At 46.6% G+C, this 18,610-nt stretch overlaps 1 protein-coding gene across 4 annotated transcripts in view; it reads left to right on the top strand.

Moving 5' to 3' along the window:
* Positions 1–13: 13 nt before the first annotated feature.
* The window catches only part of TECPR2 (tectonin beta-propeller repeat containing 2), a 107,223-nt gene continuing 88,626 nt past the window's right edge, over positions 14–18,610 (top strand). For 3 of the 4 annotated variants that reach the window (XM_045448303.1, XM_045448305.1, XM_045448306.1), the window contains exons 1-2: positions 14–131; positions 13,698–13,988. In XM_045448303.1, the coding sequence (XP_045304259.1) occupies positions 13,770–13,988 (219 nt within the window). In that variant the 5' untranslated portion in view covers positions 14–131; positions 13,698–13,769. Of the gene's footprint in view, positions 132–12,241; positions 12,338–13,697; positions 13,989–18,610 lie in introns of all 4 variants that reach the window. The other variant, XM_045448304.1, reaches the window with a different exon arrangement.

Raw genomic sequence — 18,610 nt, forward strand, 5'->3', positions numbered from 1 at the left:
CCGGCTGTCGCTCGGCAGTGTCGGCCCGGTTGCCCAGGGAACGGGCTCCCGGCAGCCCCCGCGGCCCGGAGTCCGTCCCCGCCTCCTCCGGCCGAGCCGGACCGACGAGTCCGGAGGGGCCGTCGCGGGAGGTGAGTCCGGCGACGCCGCCGTGGGCCCCACTGCCCCCGCCTCCCGGCCCGCGCCCCTTCCTCGGCCTCCCCGCCGCCGCTCACACCTCCCCCAGGCCTCCCTTCGCTCGCCTCGGCGCCTCAGGGTCGCATTGCCCATCTCGCCCCCGTTCCCGGCCCCCGCGTCGCCCCGGCGGGTGGCCGAGCCCGAATGCCACAACACTCGAGGCGCCAGGCTGGTCTGGCAGAAGCCAGCGGTCCCCGGAGGGGAGCGGTGGTCGCCCACACGTCCTCGGCCCCGCTGGCCGGCCGGCCCCATCCCCGGGCCCTCGCTCCTCCCACTCCGCGCCTTCCCTCCCTCTGCCGCACCCTCGGCCCTCGTCCCTCGTCCCTCTGCCTGCCGGCCCGCGGCTCCCAGCGCCGCTGTCTCGTGATGGACGTTGCGTTCTGTCCCCCGACCCTGTCAGTCCGGTGTCTTCCTCCGCGCGCCAGCACTGCCGGCACAGACCTTGGCGCACACCTACGAGGTGCTCAGTAGGTGTTCGTTAAATGGGTAAATGAAGGACTCCTCCCTCAGTCCTGTTTGAGGGTCTGGGAGGCAGAATAGGTCCTGCGACGTAAAGAATGGGGTACCGTGGAGTGAGACCCGGGTTCAGGTCACAGCACTGCCCCTTCCTAGGCTGTGTGCTCGGGGCAAGTGATACCACCTCGCTAGGCTGCAGTTTCATCATCTGTAAAACGGAGATGATGATAGTTTCTACCTCTGTCTTGGTGGGAGGATCCAGCGGGTCCGTGCGGGTAAAGCGCTAAGCACCGAGCCTGGCTGGCACCGGATACATTTCAGTAAAGGGTAGCCCCTGCTGAGTTACCCACATGGTGTCCTCCCGTTTCTCTTCCCTGCCCTTTCTTCTTCCTCACTTTCCCGCTGAGATTCAGGAATTTTATCCCGTTCCTTCTATTCCATCTGTTGGCAGAATGTGGGTTCCCAGCCTGGGTGCACATTTGCCTTATCTGCTTGGAGGGATGAGTTGCACTTGGGGTTGGCTCCCTTCCTGTAAACCCACTGGGAGCAGAATCTGGGAGGAAAGCCCCTGTATTCTGTGTCGTCACCAGTGTCTCCCGGTCTCCTAAGCTGCAAGGCTGTTTGTACTTTCTTACACCCAGCAGAGTGCACCTCGATAAGCCTCTGACCTTGTGGGGTTTTTTTGTTTTGTTTGTTTTTTTTTTTTTTTTTTTTTTTTTTTTGGATAACCCAACTTACATCCCCTGTTGGTTCATTCAGCAGGTATTATCTGAGTCCCTTGTATGCCTGCCACATACCAGGCTCTAGGGATGCTGTGGTTCTAGTCCCTACCCTCAGGGAGCTTTCTAGTTGGAGAACCAGCAGGTGCAGGTATAGGGACTGCTTTACCCGAGACCATGGTGGGGAAGGTGGGATAAGGATAGTCCCCCTGGAGGAGTGACTAGCCAGTAGCTTTTGTTGGGTTTAAGTTATTTTGTAGCCACATCATCATTTTCAATAGAAGATTGTCTTCTTCTGGATCTGCTTTCCATTTTATTTTATTTATTTTATTTTTTTAATTTTTTTAACGTTTTATTTATTTTTGAGACAGAGAGAGACAGAGCATGAACGGGGGAGGGGCAGAGAGAGAGAGGGAGACACAGAATCGGAAGCAGGCTCCAGGCTCTGAGCCATTAGCCCAGAGCCCGACGCGGGGCTCGAACTCACGGACCGCGAGATCGTGACCTGGCTGAAGTCGGACGCTTAACCGACTGAGCCACCCAGGCGCCCCTGCTTTCCATTTTAGAAAGGTAACACTTCAGGTTTGAGGAAGGTTATTTTATATTAGCTTCCGTGTAGTTTGGACAAAATGGCTACTGGAACTTCGTGGGGAAAAAAGGAAGGTAGCAGGCGTCAGGAGGAGCAGTCGATTGAACTTGGAAAAGTGAAGGGCCGATCAGGTAACAGTTATACACATAAGGAAAACGAGCTTTGGTGTCAATCCTGGAGAGATTTCTAGATACAGTGAAGCCCGGAGCTTGGTAGAATCAGGAGGGAAGAGTTCCCAGCTCTGCTGAGGTAGATGTGAGCTGTTGTTCGAAGTGTGTAGTCAGGTTCACTAAGACCCGGACTTCAGAGACCAACAAGTTTTTGCATGATGGTGGGTGTAGCTGGTCTTATGTTTTGGAATATCATTATGGTGGGTAGAATGGTCTTATGTTTTGGAATATCATGCTTAGGGGATCCTGGCTTCGGGCTCTGAGAGCTTAGTTTACAAATAGGTGTCGAGTGCTGATTGTACCATGTGCCAGTGGTCTTTCGAAGCACCACAAGGTGTGTAGACTAGAAGGATGTGGGTGAAGAAAGAATCCAGGAAAGAAGCTAGACAGCTAAAGATGAGGTGCCATGTGATGACGGGGTGCTCAGTGTTCTCCAAAAGCAGAGAAAGACCAACTGTTAGAGAGAGGCTGTGAAGGTTTCCCAGGGGAGAACGAGTTCTTACAGGGTGTGTGTGTGTGGGGGGGGGGGGGGCGGGAAGGGAGGAAGAGGCCTTTGCAAAGACGAACAGGTCCTGGTGTGTTCAGGGCCTGTGCTGGGAAGCTCATTGCAGCTGCGGGGTAGAGTGTGTGGAAGGAAGGGAAGCCTGGCACCAGGCTAGATACACATCTTTTTAAAAAATGTTCTCCTTCCACGCTTCCGTGAGGCTATAGCCTGTGTGCACCGGCCAGCCAGCCAACAGGCACGGCAGCGGGGCAGTGACATTCGTCTGGGAGATAAATGACTTCATTCCCATTGTGCTCAGCCATGAGATTTTAACACTTGAAGGAGTGATGGATGCTGTAGCCAGACTTCAAAAATAGATTGTACAACAGGGATACTAATTGTCTTCCTGGAGATTTTGGAGACAGTCCTTAAAGCATCTGAGTTGTGGAGTGCTCTGGCAGTGCAGGGTTCCTGTACTGAGTGAATGGTGTAGACTGTACATTGTAGTCCTTGCTCCAGTTTTGAAAAGCGGCCCACCAAGGTGGCATCAGGGTGCTTGCTGTCAGCATGGAGAGCGGCTGACACCCTTCCAGTGTATGGGGTTGATGGTAGGCGCCATTGTGGGGAGAAGCATCCTCACTGGAAGAATGTCGTAGACTGATGTTTTGTACTTCTAATGGAAATATTTGTGACCAAGGAAGCATTATTGATTTTAAAGATTGGGTTGAGGGGCGCCTGGATGGCTCAGTCAGTGAAGCGTCTGACTTCAGCTCGGGTCATGATCTCACAGTCTGTGAGTTCGAGCCCGGCGTCAGGCTCTATGCTGACAGCTTGGAGCCTGGATCCTGCTTCGGATTCTGTGTCTCCCTCTCTTTCTTTGCCCTCCCTTGCTCATTCTCTGTCTCTCTCTCTCAAAAAGTAAACATTAAAAAAAAAAAAAAGATTGGACTGAGAATATTATTTTGCAGTAAGACCTGAAATTAACGTCTTATTTATTCAATCAGCAAATCTTTACTGAATATCTGCTCTGTGCCAAAGATATCGTTAGGTACTGGGGTTTACATTTGTTGCGTGTATTTTCATGAGAGATCATTGAACTGCTTAGCAGGTAAAGTGACTGAAGGTTGCGATGAGAATCACGAAGGACGTACACAAGGTGATAGGACAGGGAAGGGGGTGGAGGGACTACAAGCCATCTGCCCAGGGAGGGACTTTGTGAAGGCAGGTTTGTGGGGTCAGATAAAGGGTCATTGGAGTAGAGGGGATAGAGGCCTGAGGAGGGACAGAGGGGGCCAGTGCCGCAAGAGCTTGGTGGGCAGGTGGGGAGGGATGGGGATGTGATGGGGGAGCCAGGAAGGCTGGCGGCACAGAGCCTGATGAGGCCACCGAAAGGCATTTGGTTATTTGAGCCCTGGGGGACCCCTGAAGGATTTTGAATGGGATGGGTTGTATGAGATGCACCCCTTTCTCTTTGAGAGAACTCTTTTTAAAAAGGGGGGCGTTGGGGTGCCTGGGTGGCTCAGTCGGTTAAGCGGCCAACTTCGGCTCAGGTCATGATCTCGTGGTTCGTGGGTTTGAGCCCCGCGTCAGGGTCTGTGCCAACAGTTCAGAGCCTGGAGCCTGCTTCAGATTCTGTGTCTCCCTCTCTCTCTGCCCCTCTCCAATCACACACACACTCTCTCTCTCTCCCAAAAATAAATAAAATGTCAAAAAAAAAGAAACTTGGGGCGCCTGGGTGGCGCAGTCGGTTAAGCTTCCAACTTCAGCCAGGTCACGATCTCGCGGTCCGTGAGTTCGAGCCCCGCGTCAGGCTCTGGGCTGATGGCTCAGAGCCTGGAGCCTGTTTCCAATTCTGTGTCTCCCTCTCTCTCTGCCCCTCCCCCGTTCATGCTCTGTCTCTCTCTGTCCCAAAAATAAATAATAAAAACGTTGAAAAAAAAAATTAAAAAAAAAAAAAAAAAGAAACTTGAAGGGGGGGGCGCACCTGGGTGTCTTCCAACTCTTGATCCCCCTCCCGCTCGTGCACATGCTCTTTCTCTCAAGATAAATAAATAAACATTAAAAAAAGAAAGACTTTATTTTTTCAGAGCAGTTTCAGGTTCACAGCAGAGTTGAAGAGAAGGTACAGAAATACTTTATATACCCCTGTCCCTGTGCTCACACCGCCTCCCCCGTTGTCAGCATCCCCCACCAGAGTTGGGACGTTCGTTACAATTGATGAAACTCCGCGGACACATCATAATCAACCAGAGTCCGTAGTTTACTTTAGGACTCACTTTTGGTGGTGTACATTCTGTGGGTTTGGACAAATGTAAAATGGCACGTATCTGCCATTATGGTATCAGTATTTCCACTGCCCTAAAAATCTTGTGCTTTTGTTTTTTCATCCCCTCCCCCGCCACCCCTGACAACCATTGATCTTCTAACTGTCTCCATAGTGTTTTGCCTTTTCCAGAATGTTACATAGTTGGAATAATAGAGGATGTGGCCTTTTCAGATTGGCTTCTTTCATTAATACACATTTAAGGTTCCTTTCTGTCTTTTCATGATTTAATAGCCCATGTATTTTTAGCGCCGAATAACATTCTGTCTTCTGAATGGACCACAGTTGATTTATACATGCACCTACTAAAGGACATCTTAGCTGCTTGCAACTTTTGACAATTATGAGTAAAGCTGCCATAGATATCTGAGTAAAGGTCTGTGTGTGAACGTACGTTTTCAGCTCCTTTAGGTGAATACCAAGGTATCTAAGTGCTGGATCATATCATAAGATTATGTTTAGTTTTTTTTTTTTTTAAGTAGGTTCTGTGCCTAACATGGGGCTCAAACTCACGATCCCAAGATCAAGAGTTGCATGCCGTATGGATTGAGCCAGCTAGGTGCCCCAGGTTATGTTTAGTTTTGTAAAAAAACCACCAGATGGTCTTCCAGAGTGATCGTACCATTTCGCATTCCCACCAGCAGTGAATGAGAGTCCCTGTTGGACCATCCTCACCAGTATCTGGTGTTGTCAGTGTTCTGGATTTTAGCTGTTCTAATAGGCGTGCATCTCATTTTTTTTAATTAAAAATTTTTTCTTTATTTTAGAGAGTGCACGAGTGGGGGAGAGGGGCAGAGGGAGAGAGCGAGTGAGTGACTCTTAAGCAGTCAGTGTGGAGCCTGATCCTAGGACCCTGTCTGTGATCATGACCTGGGCCAAAATCGAGAGTCAGAAGCTCAACCGACTGAGCCACCCAGGTGCCCCATGTGTATCTTATTTTAATTTGCATTTCCCTGATGACATATGATGTGGAACATCTTTTCATGTGCCTATTTACCATCTGTAGATCTTCTTTGGTGAGGTGTCTTGTTAGGTCTTTGGTCCATTTTTTAACCTGGTTGTTTGTTTTCTTATTGTTGAGTTTTAAGAGTTCTTCATATGGTTTGGGTAACAGTCCTTTATCAAATGTGTCTTTTGCAAATCTTTTCTTCCAGTCTGTGGTTTGTCTTCTCATTCTCTTGACATTTTCTTTTGCAGAATTTTTTAGTTTTAATGAAGTCTAGCTTATCAGTTATTTCTTCCTTGGATCATACCTTTAGTGTTGTATCTAAAAATGTCATCACCATGGGATGCCTGGGTAGCTCAATCAGTTCAGCGTCCAACTCTTGATGTCAGCTCAGGTCTTGATCTCAAGGGTCATGAACTCAAGCCCTGCATTGGGCTCCACACTGGGCATGGAGCCTACTTAAAGTGAAGTAAAATCAAATAAAATGTCATCACCATACTCAACGTCATCCAGGTTTTGTCCTGTGTTATTTTGTAGGAGTTTTATAGTTTTGTGTTTAAAAAAAATTTTTTTTTTTAATCTTCATTTATTTTTGAGAGAGAGACAGCGTGTGAGCGGGGGAGGAGCAGAGAGAGAGGGAGACACAGAATCGGAAGCAGGCTCCGGGCTCCGAGCTGTCAGCACAGAGCCCGACGCAGGGCTTGAACCCACAAACCACAAGATCATGACCTGAGCCAAAGTCAGTCACTTAACCGACTGAGCCACCCAGGTGCCCCTATAGTTTTGTGTTTTACATTTAAGCCTGTGATCCATTTTGAGTTAATTTTTGTGAAGGGTATAAGCTCTGTATCTAGATTGCTTTTTTTCTTTTTCTCTTTCTTTCTTTTTCTCTTTCTTTCTTTCTTTCTTTCTTTCCTTCCTTCCTTCCTTCTTTCTTTCTTTGTTTTTTTGCATGTGGACGTCTGCTTGTTCCAGCGCTGTTTGTTGAAAAGACAACATGTGCCCCATTGCATTGCCTTGGCTCCTTTGTCAGGGATCAGTTAATTATACTCGGGCAGGTCTGTTTCTGGGCTCTGTATTTTGTTCTGTTGATTTATTTGTTCTGCCAATACCACACTGCCTTGATTACTGTAGCTCTAGAGTATGTTTGGCAGCCGGGTAGTATCGTCCTCTAGCTTTGTTCTTCTCCTTCAGTATTGTGTTGGCTCGTGGCTATTCTGGTTCTTTGCTTCTCCGTGTAAATTTAAAATAGTTTTGTCGATAACCACAACATAATTTGCCTGGACTTTGATTTAGATTGCATTCCCAACTGTAAATCGAGTTGGGAAGAGTTGGCATCTGGACAGTTTCAAATCTTCCTACCCATGAACATGGGGTATCTTTCCGTTTATTTGGTTCTCTGATTTTGTTCGTGAGAGTTTTGTAGTTTTCTTCATATTGATCTTATACGTATTTTGTTAGATTTAGGCATAAGTATTTCATTTGGGGGAATGCTAATATAAATGGAATTGTGTTTTTAAATTTCAAATTCCACTTGTTCATTGCTGGTATATAGGAAAGCAGTTGGCTTTTGTATGTTAAGCTTGTATCATCACCTTGCTATGATTGCTTATCAGTTTCAGTTTTTTGTTGATTCTTTCAGGCTTTCTACATAGATAATTATGTCATCTGCAAAGACAGTTTTATTCTTTTCTACCCTATCTTTTGTGTCTTTTTCTTGTCTTATTGCATTGGCTAGGACTTCCAGTGTGATATTGAAAAGGAGTGGTGAGATAGGGAGCCCCTTCCCTTGCACCTGATCACAGTGGGGAAGCTTTGAGTTTCTCACCGTTAAGTGTGCTATTAGCTGTTGTTTTTTTATAGGTATTCCTTGTCCACCTGAGGAAATTTCTCTCTATTCCTAGTTTACTGAAGTTTTTAGGATGAATAGGTGTTGGAGAGCTGTTCCTTCTTTTTCTTCTTTTTTGCAATAATTTTATTGAGGTATAATTTACATGCCATATAATTTACCCATTTAAAGTGTACAAGTTGGGGCGCCTGGGTGGCTCAGTTGGTTAAGCATCCGACTCTTGGTTTTGGCTCAGGTCATGATCTCACGGTTCGTGGGTTTGAGCCCCACATGGGACTCTGTGTGGACAGTGTGGAGCCTCCTTGGGATCCTGTCTCTCCTTCTCTCTCTGCCCCTTCCCCGCTTGCTCTCTCTCTCACAAAATAATAAACTTTAAGAAAAATTTGTGCAAAGTATTTAAAAAATAAAGTATATAGTTCAGTGGTTTTTAGTGTATTCGTGGAGATATGGAATCATCACTACAACCAGTTTTAGAGTTTGTCGTCATTCTAAAAAGAAACCCCATACCATTTAACAGTCACCTCCACCCACATTCCCATCTTCTTCCAGCCCTAGGCTGTCACTGATTTACTTTCTGTCTCTTTAGGTTTGCTTATTCTGGGCATTTCATATAAATGGAATCAATATGTGGTCTTGTGTGTCTGGCTTCTTTCACTTAGCATCATGTTTTCAAGGTTCATCGTGTTATGCATGGATCAGAACGTCATTCCTTTTTATTGCTGAATAATATTCCGTGGTGTGGATATACTGTTGTTTTGATGGACAATTGGTGTTGTTTTAAATTTTTACCATTATGAAGGTAATATTATGAACATTTGTGGACAAATTTTTGTGGAGACGTATGTTTTCGTTTCTCCTGGGTATACAACTAGGAGTAGAATTGCTGGGTCATGTGGTGGGTCTGCTTAACCTTTGAAGGGCTGCTAGACCCTCTCCTAGTGGCTGCATCATTTTATTTTCCACCAGCCACGTATGAGGGTTTCAGCGTCTTCACATTCTTATTAACACGTATCTTTTTTCATTATTATTAGAGCCATCCTAGTGTTTAAAGTGATGTTTCATTGTGGTTTCATTTTGCATTGCCCTGATGATTAATGATGGTGAGCATCTTTGTTGTGCTTCTTGGCCACTTTTTTAATGTTTATTTATTTTAGAGAGAGAGAAAGAGTGCAACCAGGGTAGATGCAGAGAGAGGGGGGCAGAGGATCCGAAGCGGGTTCTGGGCTGACAGCAGAGAGCCCAACACGGGACTTGAACTCACAAACTGTGAGATCATGACCTGAGCTGAAGTCAGATGCTCAAATGACTGAGCCCCCCAGGTGCCCCAAATTATTGGCCACTTTTATGTCTTCTTTGGAGAAACATGTATTCGGATCCTTTGTCCATTTAGGAATTGTCTTTTTGTTATTTTTAAGAGTTCTCTATATGTTCTGGATGCAAATGCATTATGAGATATGTGATTAACAAATATTTTTCCCAATTCTGTGAGTAGTCTTTTCAGTGTCTTGGTGGTGTGTTTTGGAGCACGAAAGTTTTTAATTCCGATGAAGTCACAGAGTTCATTCCCACTGCTGTGTGTGAGCTTAGGTTCTAGAGGGCAGCTGTGGGAGCAGGAGAGCAGGCATTAGAAGAATGTCGCAGAGGCCCAGGTGAGACACGTGATGGCTTCCTCCTGGGCATGGCCACAGCTGGTGAGAAGGGGCCAGGTGTGAGGTAGGTTAGGCAATAGAGTTGATGGAACGAGGTGAGGGGTTGCTCTGGGGGTGAAGGAGAGGGAGAAGTCAGGCACGAATGCTAGGATTTCAGCCCCAAAAATTGATTCAAAATTTGATTATACTGCCCATTATCTGCCACCACAGAATTGTGATAATTTTTAATCTGTGCTGGGGCCTGCAAGTGAAGGGATCCTTACACATTTTTGAAGTTGATAGTGTTATCGTTGATTGCGTCAAAGAGATGATTCCAGGGACTCTGTCCTTCCACGAATACCTCCTAAGCCACCGCAAGTAAACGTATAATCCAAGCTGGAATAGTGCCCTGCAGATGAGTTTCGAGGCAAATCCTCTGGCCCCTTCTAACCAGGCCGCAGTCTCAGATCCCTTCGTATGGAGATTATGGAGCTGACAAGTGAATGGTATCAGATCAAAGGAATGAATTTTTAAATTTGACAGAGCTGCTTTGAGGAAAATGGCTTTGAAAGGAGGAAATAGTACTAGCTGACGTTTGTGAAGTGCTTAGTCCTTCCACTTGCTTCCGAGGAGGTCTCGTCCGCTAAAGCAGAAATTAGAACATTTTGGTTCGGAAAATTTTGGTTTATGCATATAGTGTGTTCGCTGCAGCTTTTCTGTACAGATTAAAAATCGTGTTCTGGCGGAATATTTAATGAAATAGCAAATGCTTCTGGTTTATGAAGTGAAAAACTGTGTGCACACGTGTGTCTGTCACTACCTGTAGATATAGCATGTCTCTGTACGATGGGATTATTATTTTTTTAATGTTTTATTATTTATTTTTGAGAGAGAGAGAGAGAGAGACAGAGCGTGAGCGGGGGAGGGGCAGAGAGAGAGGGACACACAGAATCCCAAGCAGGTTTCAGGCTCTGAGCTGTCAGCACGGACTCCCCGACGCGGGACTCAACTCACCAGCCGTGAGATCATGACCTGAGCCAAAGTCGGACACTCAACCGACTGAGCCACCTGGGCACCCCCGTACAATGGGATTATTAATGCCATTTATTTAGTTCTTTGTAATTTTCCATACTTCAAAAATTTTGCAGTTTGTTTTGAGAGAAGGGGGGAGGGGCAGAGAGGGAGACAGAGAATCCCAAGCAGGTTCTGCGCTGTCAGCACAGAGCCCGATGTGGGGCTCGAACCCATGAACCATGAGATCATGACATGAGCTGAAACGAAGAGTTGGACACTTAACCGACTGAGCCACCCAGGCGCCCCTCAATTTTTTTTGTTAATTTGAGATAGAGTGTGCGTGCCTTCGAGCTGGGGGTGGGGAGATGAGAGGGACAGAGAGAGAAGGAGAGAGAAGAAGAATCTTAAGTAGGCTCCACCTTCAGCACAGAGCTCAGCGTGGGGCTCAGTCCCACCACTGTGGGATCCTGACCTGAGCCAAAATCAAGAGTTGGACACTGAACTGACTGAGCCACTTAGGCACCCCTCAGTTTTTTGATGGTGAACATTTATAACTGTTTAAAAAAAAATTCATTTTAAAAACTTTGTATGAATTATGACTTCTCAGTGTGTTCGCATGTACACGCCCATCAAGGAAACAAAGCCTTTAACTGCTCCTCTGCTGCCTTACGCTTGAAGATGGAAAGATTGTTGAAATAGCAACAGTGTCCTCATCTGTACAATGGAGATAACAGTGGTCCTGATTTGGCGAGGATTTAATGGGTTAGTGTGCTAAGGATAGTTTCTATGAAGTAATAGCATTAGCGATTAGCGCTGTTGCTATTGTCATTCTTTGCATTTTGGATTATTGTCCCATGTCCTTAAGCGATCTACCTCCTTTCCCGTGGTATCTGTCAGCAACTGTTTTCACTTGAGTGCACAAGGCCATTTCATTTTCATTTGATTCCTGCATCATCTGAGTCTCGCCCACCTTTCTGGAGTACTTGCATAAATCAAGGATTAGTCTTGCCCTTGCCTAGTTATAGGTTTATGAACCGTGCTGCTGTATGGACGGCACAGCATTCACCACCCAGATGCCTGTTGCGTCAGCCATTTAAAGCTATGTGTGTGCTCACTTCAGCGGCACATACACTGAAGCTATGAGAGCTTGGGCACGTTTCGGAACCTCCCAGAGCTTCAACCTCTGCTACAAAGGGATGTATCAGTCAATTTTCTTTCTTTTTTTTTAAGATTAAAAAAGAAATTTAGAGAGGGACAGAGAGAGAGAATATATATATATATATATATATATATATATATATATATTTTAATGTTTGTTTATTTTGAGAGAGAGAGAGGGAAACAATCCCAAGCAGGCTTCACTCTGTCGGCACAGAGCTCAACTCGGGGCTCGAACCCACGAACCGTGAGATCATGACCTGAGCCAAAATCAAGAGTCAGATGCTTAGCTGGCTGAGCCACCCAGGTGCCCAGAGAGAGAGAGAGAGAGAGAGAGAGAGAATATCCCGAGCAGGCTCCATGCTCAGCGCAGAGTCCAACATGGGGCTCGATCCCATAACCCTGGGATCATGACCTGAGCCGAAATCAAGAGTCAGCTGCTCAACCAACTGAGCCACCCAGGGGCCCCAGTCAATTTTCTTAACCATCACAGAGGGATGTGATTCTTATTATTACCATTAGAGGCGCTCTCACAAATTATACTGCTTGCTTCTTCGTATTGACTATGGTGATTATCAAATGAAACAGGAATCTGAAAATGCTTGGATCGCTGGGTATGCCATAGAGATCCAGGGGGGTATTGTTCCTGCAGTGAGTCGAGGCAGGATTGGAGAGAAGGTGATTCCTTTGTTGGTCTTCCACTCTTGTCACTCCTTCCTTCCTTGCAGATTTTCCTCATACACGACTCATTCATCCGTTCAGTAAATACTCACTGAGTGCCTCTGATATGCCTGATCCTTTTCGAGGTGCTGGGGGCTACGGAGGTGAGTGAGGCAGATGTGGCCCTGCTCTCGTGGGCCTTACACACCAGTGATGGTAGAGGGGGTCAGGCAAGAGAGAAGGCAGAAGAAGTGTGAGCAAATAAAGTGGAGAGAGGGGACCAGGGAGTGCTTGGTGGTGGTGGTAGGAAGCACGCTGCAGGGGATGGTCGGGTGGGACCTCGTGGATAAGGGGCCATTTTAGCAGACACCCACATGCTGAGAAGAAGCAAGATCTGAGTGACAGCTGGAGAAAGAGCATTCCAGGTGGGAGGGACAGCCCAGTGTTGGGGCCCCTGGGCGAGAATGAGTTGGGTGTGAGTTTCGTCATAAGAGAACTTGAAGTTGGTCAGTCAGCTTTATAGAAATCAAGAAGCCACCATTGAGCAGACCGCAGATCCGGCATCCTAACGAGTTCTTACCAGAGGGGCTTAAAGTCTCCTTGGAACTGAAGGTCCAGCTCTAGTCAGGAGCGGGCACCGCCTGTAGCTGCTGCTTGTCTGTCAGAGCTGTGGTGGCGCGATTGGAAAGACTGGGGACCTGGAGCAAGGAGACCTGGACTCGGGTCTCGGCCTTGTGGTCACGGGCAAGTCTGGTGACCCTTGGGTCCTCAGGCCCTTCTCCTCAGAGTTGGAGGCGACGCCACTGATCTCACAGGTAGGACACGGAGTAAATGAGGGGCCGGACCCTTCATAAATGACAACACACCGTGTAAGGACTGAGTCTCTTTACTGCGGGAGGCTTTGGACTCAGAGTGCCAAGAGGTACGGGTGTCAGGGTGGAGCAGGTGCATCGCGGAGGCTCGGAGCGTCGAGGGGGCTGCAGGCGGCCGGCCGGGGGACGTGCTTCTCTGCCGTCTCGACACAGCGAGTGTATTTGCACACCAGGACTGGTTCGTTGTCCTCCTGGGACGATGGCTTTCCTCTTTCTCTTCATGTTCCGTCCGTCCTCACGAGCTTTGTACTTCAGGATGTCTCCAGGGAAGCCTTTCCCACTACTCTGTCCCTCTTATCGAGACCTACAGCTTCGCACCCAATCACACGTGGTTTTGCGTGTCTTCACTGTTTCTTTTGCCTGCCTGGCTAGATCATAAACTGCTCGAGAATAAGAACTGTTTCTAATATTCTTTCTGTTTCTCCGTAGTATTTATTAGCACAGTATAAATTATAGAGGCCAGCGCATATTGACGTGCACGTTGAATTAAAGTGCTCGAAGTGATCTTAATGACACCTGGTTTACTTTCTCCGTTGAAATAAGCCGCAGCTGTCATTTTTCCCCACCTGCAGGTTCCTCGCGCCCACCGTTAAACATGACTTCTCTTTGGCGTGACCAGACGTTGAAAGAATTACAACGCCTTGTTCTTTAGCCCCCAGGGTTCCCCAGATGCCAATCAAACGTTCCTTTTCCTGCCTGAAGATCATCTGCGGAAACCTCGGCCATGGCATCAGGATCCGAACCGGTTACCTTCAGAGAGTTCTGCCCTTTGTACTATCTCCTCAATGCCATTCCCACAAAGGTCCAGAAGGGTTTCCGGTCTGTCGTGGTCTACCTCACAGCTCTCGACACCAATGGGGACTACATCGCGGTGGGCAGCAGCATCGGCATGCTCTATCTGTACTGCAGACACTTCAACCAGATGAAGAAGTACAACTTTGAGGTGAGTCTTGCTTTTCTTTCCTCCTTAGTACGCAAGAGGCATGGCCGACGTTGGGCACGCTCGTGTCTCCTAGGATGGGGTCATCGACTTCCGATTTGGCCTTAGCATCTCACCCAAACACTACTTGAAAGCCATCTTTAATTGAAGTGGAATATAACTAAAGACGTTGGTTTGTTTTTGTTTTTACTTTTTTCCCCCTGCCTCTAGAAGTTTAGCACCACTTTAAAAGAGAACATTTTAGTGTTAATATGTAATAGAAAACTTTGGAAGTTGGTACTTTCTTCTACATATTTTTGTTTCTCAGGGTACCTTGACTGACTCGGTTAAATGATCTCTAGTTATTGTGCTGAAATTATTATGAAGAAAGGACTAGTATCAGTATTGGCTAGCTACCCAAACAGGTACATCTGAAATAAGATCTCTCCTTATAGAACACTGCTGTTAGAATCTCAGCCAACCTCTGTTCTGTGTTGGTTGACTTCAGGCATTGCATGTCTGTGTATTGTAGTTGCTGGTAGGCACTAAATAAATATTGACACATCATCGTCAAATTCACCTACTTAGTCGATATCTGTGGTTTATTGAGTACGCGGCTTTTGTGAGAGACTCCCAAGGTGACTGAGTTATGGCTTCTCCCTCATGGCCTGGTGTGGCTCTACTATTCCTGTAGTTAGTGGGCTTTTATGGACGTCTTTAGACAAGACTTTTGTGTTTAGGAGTGCCTGGGTGGCTCAGTGAGTTGGGCGTCCAACTTCGGCTCGGGTCATGATCTTACATTTCATGGGTTCGAGTCCTGCGTCAGGCTCTGTGCTGACAGCTCAGAGCCTGGAGCCTGCTTCAGGTTCTGTGTCTCCCTCTCTCTCTGCCCCTTTCCCACTCATACTCTGTCTCTCTCTCTCTCAAAAGAAATAAACAGTAAAAAAAGAAAAAAGAAAACAAAATGATAGACCTGATTAAAACATATCAATAATTATATTAAGTCGAAATGATCTGTACTTATCAATTAAAAGAAGTTACTGGAATGGAGAAAAAAATTATGAACCAACTATATATTGTTCATAAGAAACTCAATTAAAAATTAAAAGGATGGGGGCGCCTGGGTGGCTCAGTCTGTTAAGCGTCCGACTTCAGCTCAGGTCATGATCTTGTGGTCCGTGAGTTCAAGCTCTGCGTTGGGCTCTGCGCTGACAGCTCAGAGCCTGGAGCCTGCTTCAGATTCTGTGTCCCCCTCTCTCTCCGCCCCACCCCTGCTTGTGCTCTGTCTCTCTCTCTGTTGTTCAGAAATGAATAAACATTAAAAAAAAATTAAAAGGATGGAGAAACGTATGTCATGTAAATGCTAATTAAAAGAAAGTTGGAGTGGCGATGTGAATATCAAAGTAGTCTGAGCAAAGAACTAACTAGGGTTAAAGAGAGCCATTCCGTTGGAAAAGACACAGCAGCCTCAAATGTATGTACCTTAACAAGCAAACTCCACAATAGACAGAGCAAAAAGTCTCATAACTGAAAAACCAAGAAATCCACAATTCTAGTTGGAGACTTCAGCACTCGCCTCTCAAGGATATAGAAATATAGAAGAGCTGAGTGACACCATCAGCTGACGTTGTCTCATTGACATTTACAGAACGTTCCACCCAACAGCAGATGAGGGTGTGTTCTTCGTAAGTAAACGTGGAACGTTCACTGAGACCATATTCTGGGTCATAAAACGTGTCTCAACAAGTTTAAAGTAGAGCAGACTTTGGTTCTCTGTTTCACTCTGTTTTCTCACTTTTTAGTTGAAGTGTACTTGACATCAAGCGTACACATTTCAAATGTACGACTTGGTGAATTAGCCTAGTTGTACAGCCGTGTGATCCCTAGATCAAGATGCAGGAGGTCTTCAGCAGTCCAGTAGACTCCCAGCGCCGGCTGCCAGTCAGTGCTCCTCTCGCGGGTGCCTGCTCTTGTGACCTCTAACACTGCAGGGTACATTTGCTAGCCCCTTAGGTTTTAATTCACTGCTAGGTCATCTTTGGCATTAAGGTGTAGTGTTGGAGCACGCGCGCGCGCGCGCGCACGTGTGTGTGTGTGTGTGTGTGTGTGTGTTCCAGAAAGTGTATTTGGATGGAAGTGGAACACAGGGCAAGGATATGGAGCAGCGTGGGCTAAGGCCAGAAAGGCGGGTGGGGCCTCGCACATGAGACTGTAGGCTGGAGCCTGCTTCTGGGGCAGGGTCAGCTCTGGGACCCTTGTGGGCTGTGTGGGCTAGGGGCCAAGTGTGAATTCAGACCCTTTACTCGGGTTGCATTTCAACCCAGTTCTCTGTTATAAAACACATGTGGCTTATTGATACCATCGTATTGTCCTTTTTAAAATATAATTATATGACTGTTTTTTAAAGTTCACCACCAAACTCACAAAAACTTAGAGAAAAGCGAGTGTAATGTTCCCCGGAATGAAACTACAGTTACCCCCGACTGCCAGTTTTATAGTTTTACCTAGAATTAGCTTTCTCTTTATCCTGTGATGAGCCCCATGAGCTTTGAAGGAAGGTGATGTCCTAGCACCAGGGGTGCCCAGAGTTTGGGAGAATCAAGTACAAATTCTTGGAACCAGCAGATGAAGAGGGGACTCCAGGAAAAGTCATATATTATATGTATACGTCCGCTGGCTTTCTCTGACGGAGGGATCAGAAAGAAATGTATTTTACTGGGGCCAAAATCCAAACTTGACAGCCCCAAGTATCCAAAACATTTTTCAAGCACCCATTTGGTATAGAATACAAACCCGTAATTGTGGAAAATCACAAGGGAAGTGCAAAATAAAAATTCCGTTTTGGAAAGAACATGGAATTTGGAATCAGAATACTGGGGTGGGAAAAGAAAGCCAAATATCCGTCTGTAAAACATACGGGAAAAGGTCTGCAGGAGCGCTCCTGACTCTCCATCATGATTCTCTAAATCTCCGTGGGGCCTGAGAACGGGGTAGGCTAAGGGAGGGGGTGTCAAGAAGTATCTTTTTGTTTTCTTTAAATGCGGTGGAATCATTCGAATTTTTTGGTAACAAGAATGTTTTCTATTTCCTTGTTTTGGGTTTTTTTTTTTTTTAATGTTTTTGAAGTTTATTTTCGACAGAGAGACAGAGTGAGCGAGGGACGGGCAGAGAGAGGGGGAGAGAGAGAATCCCGAGTAGGCTGTGCGCTGTCAGCACGGAGCCCAATGTGGGGCTCTACCTCACAAACTGTGAGAGCACGACCTGAGCCAAAATCAAGAGTTGGACGCTCAACTGACCGAGCCACCCAGGCGCCCCCGTATTTACTTGCATCAACACAACAACACAAAGCTCTGTTTTGAGTGTTGGCTGTCGGTTATTAGCTACGTGATCCTAGAGATGGATTAACTGTTTTGTTGTTCTGGTCATCTTTGTCTTCAGAGCTGGCTAGGTCTTAGAATAATTTGGCACAATTCCCATGTTTTTCAAATAAAGAAATGGTAAGATTCCCGCTCCACGCCACACAGCTGGTTGCCTGACCATTATGCTCACTTCCTATGAGAGAAGACAGGGCCTCCACAAAAGTCTGGATTTGGAAGACAGTGGAAACCAGATTCAGAGTGTCTGGAATTTCCAAGTGAAAATTGAGAGACGGATCAACTAGTTTCATTTAGGGGAAATCTAAGATTTTATAGGAAGGTAAATAAAAATAAAAGTTAGTCTACCCTCTCACGAACCCATGTATGGCATGGATGAAAGATGATGTTTTTAAATGAAGTTCTGTTTCTAAAGAAGGAAAGCAGACCTTATATGTGCTAAATACAGCCTGTCGTGTGTTTTCAAGAATAATACTTTTGGAAACCTTTTTTCCTACACGAGTTAGTGGGAGAGGGCAGATGGAGACACAAGAAGTTCTTCTAGCTCGTGCCAAAAGCACAAGAAACTGTGAGGAGCTAATAACGAGTATAAAAATGTTATAAACTTGTTAAATATATGGGTGTGAAATACGTAAGAACAGACCGGAACGATAAGTTGACCTGAGCTTCTAAAAGATTTTCTCTTTGGAAAGTAATTGTATAACCTCTCTTCTTAGCATTCAGTGAATGGCGGAAATTCCACGGATTCGCCCCCAGAGCAGTCTCTGCACTACCTGGGTCTCACTTCTGCAGCTTGTCTGCACTTGGGTCTCCAGGAGTTCATTCAAGAAGCACCCAGTGGGGGGACACCTGGGTGGCCCCGTTGGCTAAGTGTCCAACTTCGGCTCAGGCCATGATCTCGCAGTGTGTGAGTTCGAGTCCTGCATCAGGCTCTGTGCTGACACCTCAGAGTCTGGAGCCTGCTTTGGATTCTTTGTCTCCCTCTCTCTCTGCACTGCCCCACCCCCCACACACTCTGTCTCTTTCTCCTTCAAAAATAAATAAACATTAAAAAAGAAAAAAGTACCCAGTGCTCACCGTGTGCTAGGCCCGCTTGAGGTCCTGGAGAGGCACAGAACAGGGCAGGCAAGGCCCCTGCCCTCAGGGGACTCGGAGTCTAGTGGGGAGCCAGAGCCGCCAACACACAGACGAACAAGAAGGGGGTCTGAGGGGAGAATTAAGCAGAGGAGGGGGTGAGGAGCTGCAGCGCGGGGCGTTGCAATTTTAAATAGG

Source organism: Leopardus geoffroyi, chromosome B3 (assembly GCF_018350155.1).
Source record: "Leopardus geoffroyi isolate Oge1 chromosome B3, O.geoffroyi_Oge1_pat1.0, whole genome shotgun sequence".
In the NCBI taxonomy this organism is placed as follows: domain Eukaryota; kingdom Metazoa; phylum Chordata; class Mammalia; order Carnivora; family Felidae; genus Leopardus; species Leopardus geoffroyi.